Source organism: Marmota flaviventris, chromosome 2 (assembly GCF_047511675.1).
Source record: "Marmota flaviventris isolate mMarFla1 chromosome 2, mMarFla1.hap1, whole genome shotgun sequence".
In the NCBI taxonomy this organism is placed as follows: domain Eukaryota; kingdom Metazoa; phylum Chordata; class Mammalia; order Rodentia; family Sciuridae; genus Marmota; species Marmota flaviventris.
Genome location: NC_092499.1, coordinates 28,538,314 through 28,556,382, shown reverse-complemented (window position 1 = coordinate 28,556,382; position 18,069 = coordinate 28,538,314). Strand labels below are relative to the sequence as shown.

The 18,069-nt window shown below is 38.9% G+C and overlaps 1 protein-coding gene and 1 pseudogene across 10 annotated transcripts in view; both read right to left on the bottom strand.

Annotated features, from left to right (window-relative positions):
• Positions 1-1,316: 1,316 nt before the first annotated feature.
• Arel1 (apoptosis resistant E3 ubiquitin protein ligase 1) overlaps positions 1,317-18,069 on the bottom strand; it is a 48,193-nt gene continuing 31,440 nt past the window's right edge. For 9 of the 10 annotated variants that reach the window (XM_071607668.1, XM_071607670.1, XM_027931528.2 and 6 more), the window contains 12 exons: positions 16,474-16,551; positions 15,543-15,684; positions 15,300-15,421; positions 13,199-13,274; positions 12,593-12,702; positions 10,732-10,911; positions 10,428-10,553; positions 7,737-7,866; positions 7,597-7,655; positions 4,604-4,693; positions 4,008-4,183; positions 1,317-3,901 (listed from right to left, as the gene is read on the bottom strand). In XM_071607668.1, the coding sequence (XP_071463769.1) occupies positions 3,799-3,901; positions 4,008-4,183; positions 4,604-4,693; positions 7,597-7,655; positions 7,737-7,866; positions 10,428-10,553; positions 10,732-10,911; positions 12,593-12,702; positions 13,199-13,274; positions 15,300-15,421; positions 15,543-15,684; positions 16,474-16,551 (1,392 nt within the window). In that variant the 3' untranslated portion in view covers positions 1,317-3,798. The remainder of the gene's footprint in view (positions 3,902-4,007; positions 4,184-4,603; positions 4,694-7,596; positions 7,656-7,736; positions 7,867-10,427; positions 10,554-10,731; positions 10,912-12,592; positions 12,703-13,198; positions 13,275-15,299; positions 15,422-15,542; positions 15,685-16,473; positions 16,552-18,069) is intronic. The other variant, XR_011706553.1, reaches the window with a different exon arrangement.
• LOC114089589 (rRNA-processing protein FCF1 homolog pseudogene) lies at positions 13,704-14,467 on the bottom strand (annotated as a pseudogene).

The window sequence follows — 18,069 nt, the reverse complement described above, 5'->3', positions numbered from 1 at the left end:
GCAACTTAGTGAGACCCCATCTTAAAATAAAAAATAAGGGCTGGAAATATGGCTCAGTAGTAATGAGTTCCAGCTCAAAAGTTTTAAAAATTATTCATTTTTTAATAAATGTATTACCAGATAACTGGAACTGGTCTATTATGCTCATGGATCTCAATGAAACCAAAGTAGAGGTAAGAAGTTTTTGGGTTCAAGCCACCTGCTAGAGAGCCTCTACTGGTGCTAAGAAGTGTGGCTAGACAGAGGCCCAAGAGCGCACTCTGCAATGGCTCAGAGGCGATGCTGTACAAGAAGCTAAGGCTGGTATTTACTGGGTTGATTCAAGAACAATCCAAACCTCAAATCTTAAGAATGACTCCATGATAGGCTGAAATCACTCAGACACGAACCTTCACAGTGACCTATTCAAAGCCAGAAAAGCAGTAAGTGTAAAAGATGTAGGACTATAAATAACTGAAAAATATAAAGTTAGGATAAAACTTTGTCTTTCAAGATAAATCATTCAAGGAGCTCAATGAGGTGGAAGAATGCACTCAAATGGATTAGATTTCAAGCTAAGATTCCAATTCACAGATCTGGGGGGTGAAAACAACAATCTGTACTCCAAAGGGGGGAAACAAAAATTCTAAAAGGGATTGTTTTGATTTCCAGATTGGGAATGTACAAGATTACTACCCCAAGAAAACTGGGTTCCTAAATTTTTCTTTCTAGGCTCAAATCAGAGGTCTGGTTTTATCTCTTCCAAGCTTACTTTGGTTGGAGAACTAGTATCACTTGTTACTCACAAATTTTTAGGAGCAATAGTCTTGTTTTCTAAACCCAAATCCCTTGTGGGAAGGTAACAGGGATAGTGGAAAATAAATGTTGATATGAAAATCAGCCTGGGAATATAGCTCAGTTGGTAGAGTGCTTGCCTTGAATGCACAAGGCTCTGGGTTTGATCCCCAGCACCACCAAAAAAAAAAAAAAAAAATCAGAAAGCTATAACAACAAATTCATGTTTGGAGATTGATAACAGACATCCACTGCTTCTGCAAAACTGGATTCTTCTTCAGCTGCTGACTACAAATACTTGTCCCACTGGATGGCAGTATGAGAGAATAAGCAGGGTGGCCCTGCCTGGCCCTATGGACAGATACCAGGGAAGGGTGAAAGCACAAGCTGCAAGACGGGCCAGGGTTCTAGGTGCATATCCTACCCCGAGCCTACTGCTTCCTGCTTTCAGGGAAATGCAAAATCATGTGTAAATGTTTTTCCTTCTCCATCTTCTAGTTTAATCCCTTAATCTCCACCAAAAGTAGTCACTTGCTCCTTCGTTCTTCTTTTAGACATTTATTTAATGTACAAAATATTTACATCACTACCAGCAAATGTCTGGCCCTTTCACCTGGCCTGACAAATGGGCAGCAAGGATTGGTCTCTGTTAAATTTCTGAAACCATGTGGACACTCCCTGTGCTCACTTGAGGCCTGGTCTCCTTCAAGGACACTAAAAGGCCAGGGGGGTAGCTGGCCTCAAGCAGCTAGGCTACCAGGGCATAAACAAAAGAAATGATCAAAATAAGAAACATGAATAGAAAATTGCCCCCCAAATAACACACTATTACTTCTCTCCAGCATATTGTACCTTTCCCCCGATATTGGCTAGTATCAAAGCAGGATTAGGAAAAAAAAAAAAAAAAGCAAAAGTGCTTTTAAACATAATTAGAAGGGGAAGTAGGGGAGGATAAAATTGGAGGAATAGAAAACCACAACAGTACCAAAGGATTTTATGAAACAAAGACTCTGGTACCTATGAACCACCACAGGGGATGTAGCAGCCCAAGTTGGACTGCAATGGTGCTTGGGATATTCTGAAAAAGTGCTATGACTAGAGCTTAAAACAACAGATCTAGCCAAGAAAATTAACTCAATCCCCAGAATCAGTTTCTGGAGGGCTGCTGGAGGGGAGAATGAAGAATCCAGAAGAGGAAAACTGCCCAAAGCAGCAAAAGTCCACGTGCCTCAGCTGGAAACCCCCATTTGGGCCCAAGGGTGACAGGGTGATGACTAAACTTTCCTGAACATATCCCATGGGAAAAGTATGGATGAGCAGCAGCACCTTGTCCTGGTCCCTGAGGAGAGCAGTGACCATGCGGCATGGAGAATCTTGGGGTGACGAGGTCCTGATGCCATATCCTGGACCCCAAGGATGAGTGAGGTCAGCACCCATGCCAAGAAAGGACAAATGATGCCTGCAGAGGAGTGAGGTCAGGCGGGAACTGCAGCAGCTCAGGAGGGCTTGTTCCTCATCCCTGGGAACAGGAGGGCTCAGACGGTTTCTAGGAGGCCAAGGCATTGCCACAAGTCCTGCCTTGTCTCAGGAGTCTGTGTACTTGCTGGTTTTGGCAATAAAGATGGCTTGTAATATTCTGAGGTGAGTGCCCCCATCAGGAATGGTAGCTTGAAGCAAAGCCTTCTTAAAAACTGAAATTTGGGAAGTTGATGTGACTTTGAGCCTTAAAATTGTTTGCATTCAAACAGTAATGAAAATGGATGTTGTCATCTTCCAAGAGACAGTGGCAGGTTCTCTTCAATCATCACTCAACAGTAGTATAGAACTTCCTCCCTCCTTGGTTCCCCTTCCTGGTAACTGATGGAGTGAAGGGTAGGACCTGGGATGGTGTATACTAGGTGTTTACTGTCTCATGTCCTCCAGATCTGTCCCCAGTAGCCTGACCCCAGCAATCTGTGATCATTGTTCCCTTGTCTCAGTGCTGTCAGAGAACATCAAGCAGAGAGAATGAGAGATTGCTGGCATATATTCTTACTATCCTTGTTGTTTGCTACCAAATCTTCTTCAGCAGAACATTAAAGACTCCCCACCTCTTTAACATAGCATGTAACTTAGAAGTCAGGAGGTAGGCCTAGTCATATCTCAGTGCAAAGAACAAACTAAGGGAAAGGCATCAGTAGTCTTTAAGCCAACATGCACCTAGATATGTCCCTCACCATAAGGGAGAATCACACCAAGCACTGGAGGCTAAGCCCAGCTATCCTTCACATTCTTCGGTCTGACTGCTTGTTTCACTGGCTCAAATTCAGGAAAAAGCTTACAGAATTCTTTGTAGATTACTGATCACTTCTAAAATTGCCTGCAGGGAAAGTGCCTTTTTCAGTTCTGACATCACAAAAAAAAAAAAAAAATCATTCTTTTTCCGCTATCAGTCCTCAGCAGAGGTAATCTGGTGCCTTGGCCTATGCCTGCCAATGTGCAGGAGGACAAAATTAAGGAACCTAAGGATTGTGGGCCACATTCTATCTGTGCTTGTCCTGGCTGTTGGCAAGCAGAGGATCATCCCACCCAGGAGAAGGACTCCTGTATCAGTCTGGTCCAGTAGTGAGGGTCAAAGAGGGCACCTCACAGGAGCATCAGCCAAGAAGCTGGAGCGAGACAAGACTTAAGGCTCTCCACACACCAGTTTCCCAACAAAGCTGAGCCTGTGTGTTATCTCCCTCAGCCACTGAGGCAAATACAGCTACTGAGGTCTTCAAAGGACCAAACAAGAAGCAGCAGCATGGTCCTCTTCTCGTGACTTACCAGAGAGCTCAGATTAGGTACCGTGTCAAAGTGGCCTATGGTAGATATGGGCAGGGAAGGGGGAGAACAAGGCTTGTGGTAACAAAATACTCCAGACACAGGGAAGCATGCGGCATCTTCTGGTTGATGGTTATGTGTGTTAGGATCAGCAGTTATGTCTGTAACATGTGCTCAAATGCTCCATAGAGCATGGGAGCCAAGTAGATTGCAGGAGAGTGGTCAGAGCATGCCAAAGCCTTCACAACCCTCGCTGATGGCCAGTTGCAGCATCTTGTGCACCTCTTCATACGAGTCATATGTAGGGAGGCACAGCTGGTTAAAACTGGAAAGGCAAGAGAAGTGATTGACTCACACAACCAAAAACACCGGCAAGGACTGGAAAGATAAATCCCAACCAGGGCCGTACACAGGGCAAGTCAGATACCTACCATGTGTGTGCAGTAGGTAGCGTGCTGTGGGTTGGAGCAGCAATAATCTGAAATGAGGGACAGAGGGCAGCAAAGCCTCCAGGTGGTAGCTGAGAAGAGCCTGTGGTGAACTGAAGTAGTCGAGCCAACTCCTCCTGGGTCAGACTGGAAACCACAGTCCAAAACCACTTCATGACCTGGCAGGGAGAGTACAAGACTGGAATAACATATGGTACACAGTCTAAGATTTGATATTTGGGGAAAGGAAAAGATAACCCTGAAGTAGGGTTGTGTCTGAGTTTACAGTTCTACAAGGAAACTGGTAGGAGATGCCAGAGTTGGCAACCTCTGTAGGAACATTGTAAAATGATCAGGAAGGTAATCACTGATTGCTTGGTTCTACTCCTTTGCATTTCCAAATTACTGCTTAAGTGGCAGTCAGCATTCCAGTCCTTAAAAACCAGGGCTCCTTTCTGCCTGGACATCTAACTGTCTGTCCTATATATCATTTCTTCCCAGTCAACATGTGTAACACTTTAACTCTTCTACTTCTTTCTTCTAAAATTTCTTCCTTACAACATGGCACAAATCCAACTGAAGGAGTTTGGCCCACTTACCTTTTCTCTGAAATGCCATGAACCACCAACAACTACTGCATGGGCTTTGAAGTCAGAAACACTGATGTCTCCGGTCCCACACATCAGCAGCTACAGAAAGATGATCGGGTGTTAAGAAGGACAAAGGCCCACTACACAGTCAAAATTATGTATTAACACACAAATACTGGATTAAAAAAACACCAGGAGAAAGACAGAGGTGAGATCACAATACCAGAATACTGCTTGTGATCTTACTCCAGAACTACTGAATGAGAATCTCTAAACTATGCACTTACATAATTTGACATAGTCTGCCCTGGACTTAGCCTAGGAATATAAGAGAGTAAAAGCAAGTCCTTCCCCTTTGATGAAGATCACTAGCCCCCTCTATCAATCTATCAAATGGTCTTTCCTTTTTCTCAGGATTTAGCCTCCATTTTTTAATTTGTTTTGGTTTCTGATGGTACTAGGGATTGAACCCAGGGAATCTCCACTACTAAGCTACATTCCCAGCTCCCTGCTTTTTTTTTTTTTTTCCAATTTTAACTTTGAGACAAGATCTTGTTGCCCATACTGGTTTCACACTTGTGTTCCTGCAGTCTCAGTCTCTTGAGTCACTGGGATTATAGGCATGTAGCACTGTACTTGGCTCCATCCTTTTGTGGCCTGAACTCTTACTACATTCCCTTAGGTCCTGCTTCTGCTTGATCATATAAATTTAAAAGTATGCCAAAAAATGAGAACATTAATGACATCAGAACCCTAAACATCTTGTTGATGTCCTAATTTGGTACAGGATCCGGCAAGTTACTTAGCAGACTATGAGTATTCATCCAACATCTATAAAGAATGATACATCCTAATCATGAGGCAAGAAAAGCCCAAGGAGCCCTGGCTCCTTCAAAAAGAACCTATTAAATAAACGAGTGGCTAAGAGTAGGAAGAGACCATGTCCTTCCTTTCTACTCACTTTTACACGCTGTTACAAGAGCTTTGCTTCATGATAAAACAAAATATACTGGGAGCTATTCCTCAACACCAAAATAACAGTACTTGGTGATAAGTCTATCAGAAACTTTAAGCTGAGACACAAAGAATTCGCTTCATTTCCTTTTTTGGTAGCAGGGGTTGAATCCAGGAGTATCGTGCCCAGCCCCTTTTTAAAATTTTTTGAGACAGTGTCTAAGTTGCTGAGGCTGGCCTTGAACTTGGGATCCTCCTGTCTCAGCCTCCGGAGTCACTGGAATTATAGGGTGTGCCACATGCCCAACTAAGAATTCCTTTTGTATGGTTTCCATATGTGAAGGCACAAAAGGTGAGGAAAACTGCAGGAGACTTTGATTCTTGTTCTCAAAGACAGTTCAGTTAATAAGAATTATGCAAGATCACCTGAAACTACATTTCTTTCCCTGTTTTAAAAGAACTTCCTCCCGGGGCTGGGATTGTGGCTCAGCGGTAGAGCACTTGCCTAACACTGCGAGGCCCTGGGTTCGATCCTCAGCACTACAAAAAGAAATAAGTAAAATAAAGATATTGTGTCCATCTGCCTCATAAGTAAATAGAAAAACAGAAGTTAAAACTACAATGAAATGTGACTCTCAACCTACCAAAGTGGTATCATTTTTAAAAAGACTAATTGTAAAAAGAAATTTTTTCAAATGACTGGCAGAAGAAAAAGCTTTTGCAACCTCTTTGCAAAGTAAATGACAATATGTATCAAATGTGTCTTTCTTTTTTTATATCATATTTACTTTAATATTTTCAAATGTGTTTTTTGAAAGCATGTTTTTTAACTTAATGACTCTACATCTAGGAATCTGGCATAAAGAAAATACTCAAGAATGCAGACAATGATTTATCTGCAATATGTTTACTTAAGCACTAGTTACACTGGAGAAAAACCGGTAACAACCTAAATAAACACTAATAGGAAATGGTTGAATATTTTCTAATAGATCAAAATAGTGGAATTTAATGTTGTGATTTTAAAAAAATGTGCTTTCAAAAGCACATTTGTCCATCTGGAATATAACTTCTGATACAGTAGTACAAGAAAACCCACAATACAATATGCTCTTTTCTTTTTTACAACATAAAGTGTGTGTAATATGTGTTTATGTGTATACATAAATAAAAGCTAAAAGAAAACATTAAAATAAAGCCCTTAAAGTGGTCGGGAAAAAAAAAAAAGATATTGTGTCCAACTACAACTAAAAAATAAATATCTAAAAAATAAATAAATAAATAAATAAAAGAACTTCCTCCCTATAAGAACAGTTTGTAGAAATATACTCCTCATAAAAGCTATGGAAAGTTAAAACCAAAAATTTGCACTCAATGTGTCATCTGTGAGCAGCAAATAAAGACAAACTGATTTGGGGAGCATACCTGATATGGGCTTTAATTTGGCTAATTGTAAAAATGGTATTTACTATCTTATATCCATATTTTCTTGCTATAGAATTTGATATAAGAATATATTTTCTATTATATGTAAAAATAAATACAATGTTCTGGTACAGATCTTTGAAATACAACCATATTTCTGGTTTGCCTTCTTCACTAGAATATAGCCGTAGGGGGACTGGGACTTTATCTCACATTGATTGCTATCTCCCCAGTACTCAAAATACATGGCATAGAGGAAGTACTCAATAAATACCTAACAAATACATTCTATTATCCCTTAAATGTCCCTGAAAAATTTTATGAAGACTTTATATGACACTAACATTCTTATTATTCAATTATTCAAATTAACCAATATCAATATTTGATAAATAAATATTAATCATTACTCTTCAAAAATAATTAACTATTTACTGCTTTCTGATTTTCACATTTAGATTTTTAAAAAGTTGGAGAAGGGGTCAATGAATGGAAAAGTGATAAAAGTGTGCTCAACTCTTGTATATAAGGGCTTCCTTGCTGCACCTCATAACAGGAGGTGCCGCACACTGGTTCCTATAGGCATGCTCTCTGTAACAGGGGTTTGAATTATAAGCACTTACCTCGAGCTCATTCTCATCAAAAATGGCCAACAGGTTCTCAGGTACTAACTCATTCAAGCCTGAAACAAATATGCCAAGTTAAAGCCACACCAAGGATACAGACATTTTAAACTCAAGGCCAACAGGAAATAGGAGCCCACCTTTTAGGAAATGTTCCACCTCCTCTTTCACTTGACTGGCCAGTCGATATTGGGCCAGCAAGTTTAAATAGAAGATTTTATTTGCATTGGTGACTGGGGTTTGAGCTCCACCTGTCATGAGTTCTACAACCTGAAATAGGAAGCAAAAGATAAGGAGAGGCTGTGGATGTTAGATTACAAGGTGCTATGTGCCTGGTATGTTTCACACACATAAAACCCTTGAACTCTATCAGCACCAACTACAAGTTTCCACTGTGCTTTCAGCTTTTTAACACACTTGCTTTCACTTCACATGACTAAGCTTCAAGACTTCTACTACTGCTGCCATATTCTACCAACTACTATTTCTGAAGTGGGTGTGTGGGTGAGGTCTTCTCTGACCCAGTCAGGTAGTGGTCATGCAACAGGAAGATATTAAGGTTTCTTATTACTAAATTTTAATCTGTCATCCAAAATTAAACCACTACAGACCTCTTCTCAAATAAATCCTTTTATGTCTCAGAAATTTTAAGATGGGGATAGTTGATTCCACAAGTTCTCCAAAGTGAATTAGTGGAAAGTGCCACAGTTTGAACCTTAGAGATCCTGGATTCTAATCCCAGTCCTGATGCTATCTTGCTACATAACTTCAGTCACTTTTAATTATTTGGACCCCTGTTTTCCTCATATGCAAAGAAAAAGTCAAATAAACTTAGATGATTCTCAAACAGAACTTGTATCCTTCAATAAACAACTCTAAAAGGCACTTAAAGAATCCTTGAGGCACAGTTTAAAATTACCACTCTGGAAAATTTGTATATTGTATATAGCATATACATACACATATATTTTTTATATATATATTCATAAATGAAAGCCTCAATTTAGTTATAACATCAGATTTTAAGATCCTGATGACATCATGCTGCCTCATATTTTTAAAGATGCTTTTTAAAAAAAATACCTTTATTTTATGTACGTATGAATGTACATACGTAGTACTGAGAAGCAAACCCAGTGCCTCACACACATGCTAGACAAGCGCTCTACTACTAAACCACAACTCCAGCCTGCTATCTCATTTAATGTAAACCTTAAATCTTAACCATTTATTTCTTAGGCTACTAGATAGAAGTGCTTATTCACAGAATAGAAATATCACAAAATAACAGAAACTCACACAAAATAATAGAAAAAAATTCTACATTTTCCTAGAAGTAGTATTGCTGCATCATAAGGTATCAGAGTTTAGCTTATTAGATAATTTCAGTTTTTTAAAATGCCTGTGCCAATTTATATTCATATATAAGAGCTCCTGTTGCTTACATTCTCACCAATGCCTGGTATTATCTTTTTCATTGATTGTATAATATATGTAATTTGGTTTTGGTTTTTTAAAATACATATATATTTTTTTAGTTGCAGTTGGACACAATTCCCCTACTTTATTCATTTTTTTAATGTAGTGCTAAGGATTGAACCCAGTGCCTTGCATACGCCAGGGAAGTGCTCTACGACTGAGCCACAACCCCAGCCCCTATAATTTGGTTTTATCTATAATTTTCTGATTACCAGCAAAGTTTAATAAGTTTTTTTTTACATATTTATTTCTATTTGGACATCCTCTTTGAGAATTCATGTTATTTTACCCATTTTAAATGTAGCGTTTGTTCACGTTTTTCTGATTTTTTTAAAGTTTTAAAAATCAGTAAAATATATACTCCCATTTCAATTTTCCATCCTCATCATGATGTTACATTCTAAGAAATCTATCATGAACTGAAAGTTAAAAAAAAGAAAGAAAGAAATTTCTACATTTTTAATCCCTAAGAATCCCTGATGTGTGTGGAGTAACATGCCTTTCCTACCATGCTGTCCCTTGGGCCTGAAGACGTTTTACTGACTCTAGTTTTCTTGTTATGCTGGCTCAGGAAGTCAGGCTCTGATCCCATATGTACAAAGGGTTATGTGTGTACAAAGCGTTACATTCCCACAATATTCAGAAAGGATATCTGACTATCAGTAGAGTGGTACCATTGGTCACAACTTTTTAAAATTATGAATCACTGTAACTTTAGCTTCATCACTTATCATTAAACCCACAATGTAAACAATGGCACATTTTCCTCAAAAATACCTCTGGCCAATAGTTTCCTTGTAAAAACTTTCACAGAGGTGTTGTGTTAAAATAGGAATCATCTATATCACCACTGGTAAATGCTGATGAAGACAATATCCTTTCCAAATCTGCTTATGCGTGAGTCTTTCATTACCACTTAATTCTTTTTCGACTGGAAAGCAGGAACAAGTGGAATAGATAGGCATATCTGTTTCTTACTCCACTCAAATAGTTGAGATTGGGGCTGGGGATAAGCTCAGAGGTAAAGTGTGTTCTCAGCATGTGTGAGGCCCTGGGGTTCAAACGCCAGTACCCGCCCACTCCCCAAAAAGGGCTGAGAGCATAAACTGTGGGGTGCAATGTTTGAAAGCTGCATCATCTGATGGAAACTGCTAGCCACATAAGAGTTATTTAAATTTAAATTCATTAAAATGAGAAATTCAGTTATGTGGTCACACTAGCCGTGCCGTGGGTATTTAATACACAATACAAATTTAGAACCTTACCATTACTATAGAAAGTTGTATTAGACAGCACTGCTCTAGAGGGAGCTGGGGAACAGGGGACCCACAGGCTTTGGTCCTCTTTCTCACCTTGTCCAATTGACCTGACTTGTTATATTTTTCTTCTGCAAAAACCAGCTCCATTTCACTCATGTCATTGTTGAGGATGAAACAAACTTTTGATTTGTAGAATTCTGGGTCATCTGTTTCAAAGTACTGAGGAGACAGAAAGACACAGCCGAAAATAAACTCACTTTTGCCCAGAAATAAAATTTGTAATTGTTTGAAATCACTTATTCCTTGAACCTTAAAAATAATCAACCCAGGCAAAGAGATCTCAGAATTTATGGACAGGCAGTCTTAGTAGAAAATGCATACCTAAGATGGTAATTACCTTGTAATGCATGCGTAGTCCTATGATTTGGGCCAGGAAAGAACGGGTAAAACGGGCTCGAACCAACTGCTTGTAGGCACCTCCTAGAGAGGATTCATACAGACACTTGCCCACCAGCCGCCCTGCAAACTCATACATCTTTAGGCGCAGGTGAGGTGGGCGATTAGGATTAGGATGAACCTGTCAAAGAAATAAAGTGAAAGGTCCTGGGCTATTTTTCCCCAAGCCTTGTTCTGGAGAGACCCTCCCTCCCCAACTCCATGTGTTATAGTTTGGATTTGGAATGTTCCCCAAAGGCCTATATATTAAAGGACTGGTTCCCAGCCTTTGTGCTACTGGGAGGTAGTGGAACCTTTAATGGGGGGGACAAGTGAAAGGTTTTAAGTCAGTAAGGCATGCACTTGAAGGGTATTGTGGCAAACTGGTCTGTTGCTTATCTTGGTCATGACGTAATTGCTTTTGCCATGCACTGCCACCATGATGTGCTGCCTTAACATAGGTCCAAAAACAATGGGGCCAACAAAACATGGACTAAAACCTACATAACTGTGAGCCAAAATACATACTTTCTATTTACAAGGTGATTTTTTCAGGTATTTGTTATAGTAACAGGAAGCTGACTAACACACCATGCCAGGGGAGCAAGAATTCCAGTGTAAGGATCAAAGAGCTCAACTAATGATACTGGGCTTTTGGTAGCCACCACTGATTAATTTAAAGTGACTGAAGGATAAAAAATAAGGATGAGGGCTGGGGTTGTGGCTCAGTGGTAGAGCACTTGCCTAGTACATGTAAGGCACTGGGTTTGATTCTCACTCAGCACTATATATAAATGAATAAATAAAATAATGGTCCATTGACAAAAAAAAAATTTAAAAAATAATAAGGATTTTTACTAAACTAAAGAATCTTGTATTAAGTTTGTGGTCCCTGGCTGAGTATAGAAATTAATCAGAGGGTGATATGATGTCTTTTCACTGAACTAGAACTTCTTCCAGCCAAAATCTACATTTTACTCCTAACACCTCAACCTAGTCAAAAATATAGCCTAGAGGGGCTGGAGATGTGGCTAGAGCGGTGGCGCGCTCGCCTGGCATGTGTGCGGCCCGGGTTCGATCCTCAGCACCACATACAAACAAAGATGTTGTGTCCGCCGAAAACTAAAAAATAAATATTAAAAAAAAAAAAAAAATTCTCTCTCTCTCAAAAAAAAAAAACCCTTTAAGAAAAAAAAAAAAAATATATATATATATATATATATAGCCTAGAAATCAATTGCTTCAGGTATTCTTTTTAAAATATTTTTTTAGTTGTCTTTTTTTTTTCCTTTTTATTTTATTTTTTTTTTTATTGGTTGTTCAAAACATTATAAAGCTCTTGACATATCGTATTTCATACATTAGATTCAAGTTGGTTATGAACTCCCAATTTTACCCCAAATACAGATTGCAGAATCACATCGGTTACACATCCACATTTTTACATAAAGCCCTATTAGTAACTGTTGTATTCTGCTACCTTTCAATGGGTCTTTATTCTATTTATTTATACGTGGTGCTGAATTGAACTCAGTGCCTTACACATGCTAGGCAAGTGCTCTACCACTGAGCTACAACCCCAGTCCCCACTTCAGGTATGTTTTGAGAAAGTGGCTTAAGTAATATTCAACTGTCTTCATTTTTTCTCATCTTATAAATGAAATAATGAAGGCAACTAGGAGGGAGGCAACCTGATTAGCTCATATTGTAAGTAGCAAAATTAAGAACAGGACACGGGTTGTTAGATTTTCAAAATTTCAAACCCTTGAGTATACATTACATGTTCCACTTTCCACCCACCCAGGGGAAAGTCACAGACTCACTAATGCTTGGTTGTTGTCACTGAAACGGGTGAAGAGCTGATTGGTAGTATCAAACAATGCTTTGCAGATCAGTTCAAACCATTCCCGCCGAGGACCTCCCCAGTCCAGAGCTGAAAAGTATAATGAAAATTAATAAAAAGAGAAGCCTACCTCCCTCCTCTTATCATCTTTGTTCCTTTATTGGTGATTTTATGCTCTCCACATTCCCTCCATTCCATTACTTTACTGTATCTCCACTGCAAGTCACCTAAATGATAGATTATTATTATTTTTTTTTAAATCCCATCGCTTTCTGTAGGATAAAAGTATTCTGGTCACTAAGCTACTGGAAACACAGAAGATCAGAGATCCTAGGAGATGGACATTTTTCCTGTTTCTGCAATGGTTACTTTGCCCTTTTAGTTCAAACTCTTAGAGCTCTTCTTCCAATCCCTATGTTTCTGCTGTACAAGCTCCACCATGCCATCTGGCCAGTGAACATGATCATTTTTTTTTCCCTTGACTCCTGGAAGCTAAGTTGTTTTGTTTGTATGTGTAGGGGGAGTAAGATAAAGCAGGGATTAGGGAGGAGAGTTTCAAAAGATGAAATGAAATCTCAAAACTGACCTTCTTCATCCTGGAAAACCACTTCGAAGTTCTTGCTCCAATCTGAGATGGAGAAATTTCGAGTGGCCTTCAAAGACTGAAAAGCAGTGACAGGAGGGAAACTGTGAGAATACTGGTTGGCAGCCTCAGATGCTAAAAACAAAAACACAAGAGTACTGCCACTGTCCATCAAAGTAACCACTATTATATAGAGGAGATTAGTAGAAATAAGCTTTTGTAACATCGTCTTACATTTAAAATGCACAGATCTCTAGAAGAAATTTAAGGTTTGTTTTTTTTAATAATTATTTTTTAGGTGTAGATGGACACAACACAGTGCCTTTTATTTTTATGTGGTACTGAGGATCGAACCCAGGTCCCGCCTGTGCTAGGCGAGCGCTCTACCACTGAGCCACAATCCCAGCCCCAGAAATTTAAGGTTTTAAAAAATACTTCTTTGTCTTTACACCATCATTTTGTTGGAACTGAAGTTGTTTTTAATAACCTTCATTTTATTTTTATTTTTTTAAAAATGAGGCAAAATATCATTTTCCAAAAGCATCAAGAAGTGAGTATATTTAACCATACTCAGCTCATAACAGAGTAAATGGATTAATAGAATAATTTGTGTTATAGCATGTTTACTGAACTGGCAATAGATAAAGTTGGTCGAAGGAAGACAGAGGAACTTTGTTTTGTAAAAATGGAGGGGGGGATCATCTGGTATTTGTTCCCTGTCATATCTATGATTAGAAGTATACATGATAGGAATTCCAGGGATCTTCCAGATTCTTCATGTAAGGTCATGTTCAAATGTGGTCATGATGTAACACTTGTGCTGAGTTACTCTTTGTACTAAGTAGTCATCCCCATAGATTCCTTTGTGTGTGCATGGTAATTGTTCAAACCATGCATCCTTAGCCATCCTCAAAGCCACTTGGTAACTTTTGCCCCAATTTCTCAATTTCAGCCATTACACAGTTACATGAGAGATTCACTTGGTAGACAATTCATCATTGACTGCACTAAGTCCAGTTTGGTGTTAATGGAAAAGTTAATAAAGTTGGTAACAACCAGGATGTGATAAGGTGGGCCCAGCTGCATACTGTATTGGAAGAATAAGCAGGAAAGGTGTTGACTTCTCTTTCCTTCAATGCATTGAGAACTTCCTCTTGTTTCTTTAAAGTTTTTAATCTATTCTTTTCTTTAAGCCTCTCATCTCTGAGACTAAGCACTTGCTTCATGATTGCATACTTTCTTGCTTTCTTTCACCTTCCCATGTTTATGCCATACACCCCAACAATTCTGATTTTATTAATGAAAAAACTCTTGCAACAACCAGAGAAATAGAAAGTTGTGCTCCATTTGTGTACAATGAATCAAAATGTATTCTGCTGTCATATATACCTAATTAGAATAAAAACATACATGAATTTTTAAAAAAGAAAAAACTCTCATAGGAAGAAAAAAATGACTCAAATCATTAAGCCATGAGCAAGAGAACCAACGAGTTTCAGTAAAGTACAATCTATTCACTAGATATCTTTATCCACAAGGCAAGGTTCAGGCAGTGAGCCATGCCACATGGAGAGTGTGGCTGAGAAAAGGGGTTTCCAGTCACACCTACCAGAGCCAAACACTACAAACACTTTCTGGACAGGAATTAAGCCTTCTCATTCCCGGGGAATGTTAGATCCATGCCAGTGTCTGCATGGTGGAGACAGACACACGTCAGGTGTTCCTTTTCCATCAGACCAGAGTGACAACAAAAATCACATCCTTGTAATCCAACAAGAACCTATTTTAAGGATTCAATAACAGGAACATCCTCTGTAACCACTTCACCTCCCTGCATAGGAGACTGTTCAGGAACTAGTTTACCTAACAGGCGTGAAAGCCAATGTGTCACCTAGTCTCCCCTTGGTAAAATACCTCCAACAACTGCCCCAAAGTTAGCATAATCAAAGAGAAGAGCAAACAGTTTCTAATAGATATATTTAAGAAAGAGAAATTTAGGCTTCATTAAAAAAAACCCAAAAACTGCAAGGTATAACCATATTATTAAAGAGGTTTTTAGTTGGAAAACTCTGGCATCTGTTGATGGAGATGAAATTTTACTCACCGATTCCAACAAGGTATGTCTGCTGACCTTCAGAGTGACTTTGGAATGTGGTCTTTTCATGTGTACCTGCCGAAGCTCTCGCTGGAAAAAGTTTACCTTGTCCTGAAAGGTTTCAGAGCCTCCTGAAGAACAGCAAGATCCATGATCAGAGCCTCATGAACAGGTATATGAACTTTATATCCTTGGGACTCAAAGGCAGCTGGCACTGCTACCTTCCCAGTTGAATCTCTATACCAATCTTACCAATGTTCTTATGCAGGGAGCGAATGAAAGTGGCTGCTAGAATGTTCCTTTCCTTACAGCTGAGCTCCACAGGAGGCTGAATACCATCATCCACGACCAGTGTGAGAAGCTTATGAACAGGGTCAGGGCCAAGGTAGGAAAACTAACAACAAAAAAAAAAAAGTTAATCTATAAAGCCTTCAATCCCAGCAAAATCTTTCCACATTTCTACCCTTCTATACCAACCAAAAAACCAGGTAAACATGCTTTCTCTGAGTGAGCACCAACCAGGAGTACATCTCCTTTTTTTCACCTCAATGTTCTACAATTCAAATCTTATTTAAAATTATTTGAATTGCAGAAATTGCCTTAAGTAAGGATTACAATCAACACTATAGACCTTCCAACATAAAATATAAGAAGGGCAAAAGTAGTAAGAATATATAAAATAACAAAAACTGCTACTCCAAACTGCTAGAGGAAAGTGATTTTTATAAAACAACATATACAACAAACCTTTGGATAAAAGTTTATATTCTAAAAGCCCAGAAAAGTAAAAAAAAAAAAAAAAAAAAAAAGACTTTTAAGAAAATATATGAGAGAATGTTTCTTTTAAAAGAATGAGCTTTAGCATACTGGGAGTTACCAAGGCCTTCTGTATGAATTTAGTCCTAGAGACAAAGGTAACTGGTAAACTATTCCGAATTGCTGCTAATTTCTGTTTCTGTAGGCACGTGTCCTTCTAGAATTTACATATTCTTTGTGCCATTTAAGCGAGGAGATAACCCTTTCTTTATTTGGAAATGAATCCCTTGTGTACAGGGAGAACTTCCAAAAACACTGAAAGCCCTAGTGGTGGGGGTGAGGGGAGCGGGGAGGATTGGGAGGTGGCCTGAAACATCCTAAGAGCTGAAGCCTGCTCAGCAAGAACTAGATGTAAGGTCCAACTTACTTTTGTTCCTGGACATACTCGAAAGGTGTACAGGCGCCAGGGAATAATTTTCAGATAGAACTCCTTCACTGAGAATTGCTGGAGAATCAACACACAGAAAACAAAATGAGTGATAAATAAACGGGCCCTATTTGGGTATTTTAATTCAAATATCAAAGTTTCTGTGTTTCTCATGATAACCTGCCTCTTCGATGGACAAAGAGGGTTAACTTAGTACTAAAATAAATAATCAATTCTACCTCTAATAAAGCAAATTAAACCCAGAGACTCAGGAGACTGAGGCAGAAGGATCACAAATTCCAAGCCAGCCTCAGCAATGGCAAGGCGCTAAGCAACTCAGTGACACCCTGTCTCTAAATAAAATACAAAATACGGCTGGGGATGTGGCTCAATGGTTGAGTACCCCTGAGTTCAATACCCGGTATCCCCCCCGCAAAAGGGCAAATTAAAAATATTACAATGACATAAAATTTCACAGAGACATTTATAACCTTAAAACTCAAGTCTTACAATTCTGAAATAGCTGGGATCAGAGTGGTGAACATTTTACCCAGAAACAATCCGAATCTCCTACTCAGCCCAGTGCTGGTCAGAATGACTTTGTTAAGTCCAGACAGGGCATACCAGTCTTCCAGACCCATTACTTTCCTCCTCCTTGGGTGGCCAAGGATTTGCCAGGGATGGAAAGGCAAGAGGATAGTAATGCATGTGTGTTTTGGGGGCAGCTCACACAAAAAGTTCACCAAAATATTCCATGCAAGGATAAAGAAGGATCTTCCTATGCAATTTGCAATTTACAAAAAAGGAAAAGACAATGTAACAGTTCTTTAATCTAAAAAAACAAAAAACTTATTATATGAACATGAGGCAGATCAGATTTTTTTTCTTGATTTAAAGACATTTTCCAAAGAGAAAACAATATAATGAACCCATAACCAGCTTTAGCAATGATCAATTCAAAGCCAGTCTTATTTCATTCAATCACCTCATCCATTTCCCTCATTACCATCCCTTCTAGTCCAAATAAAGGCTAGATTTTTAAGTGAAGATGGTATACAGCAAGTGCTCTGAAGAACAGAATTTGAACTCAGTTTTGGTTATGAGATTAAACAGATAAAATAGGGTATTTCAACAGAGTCTCATTTTTATGAGAACTTACTAAGAAAATACAAATATTCAAATGAAACACTTATAAAAAGCGTCTCTGAGCTCAGGGGCTTGGGAAGTTCACCTTCTTGTCTCTGCCAAAATTTCTTTATTCCAATCTTGGAGCCTGATGTGACATCCATTTACTGAGGTTTCACAAATCACAGAATAAAAGACCAAATTGTTTCAACATAGTACAAGGGGCCAATAGTGATTTTTATACTGGTGAGAACTTCTTAATGGTTAAAAGTAGCTTTCTTTACAACTCAGAGCCATGTCTTGAAAATTCTCCACTGAAGCAATCAAAAGGCAGCACAGACAGATGCTCACAGTGCCAAGGCACAAAGCCTCTCTAGACAGAGATCTAGGCTAGTTCCAAACAAATATCAATCTACTGCTCCACTTTCAGTAACCTCTCTTAGCAGCATCCCCAAACCCTTCAAGTCAAGT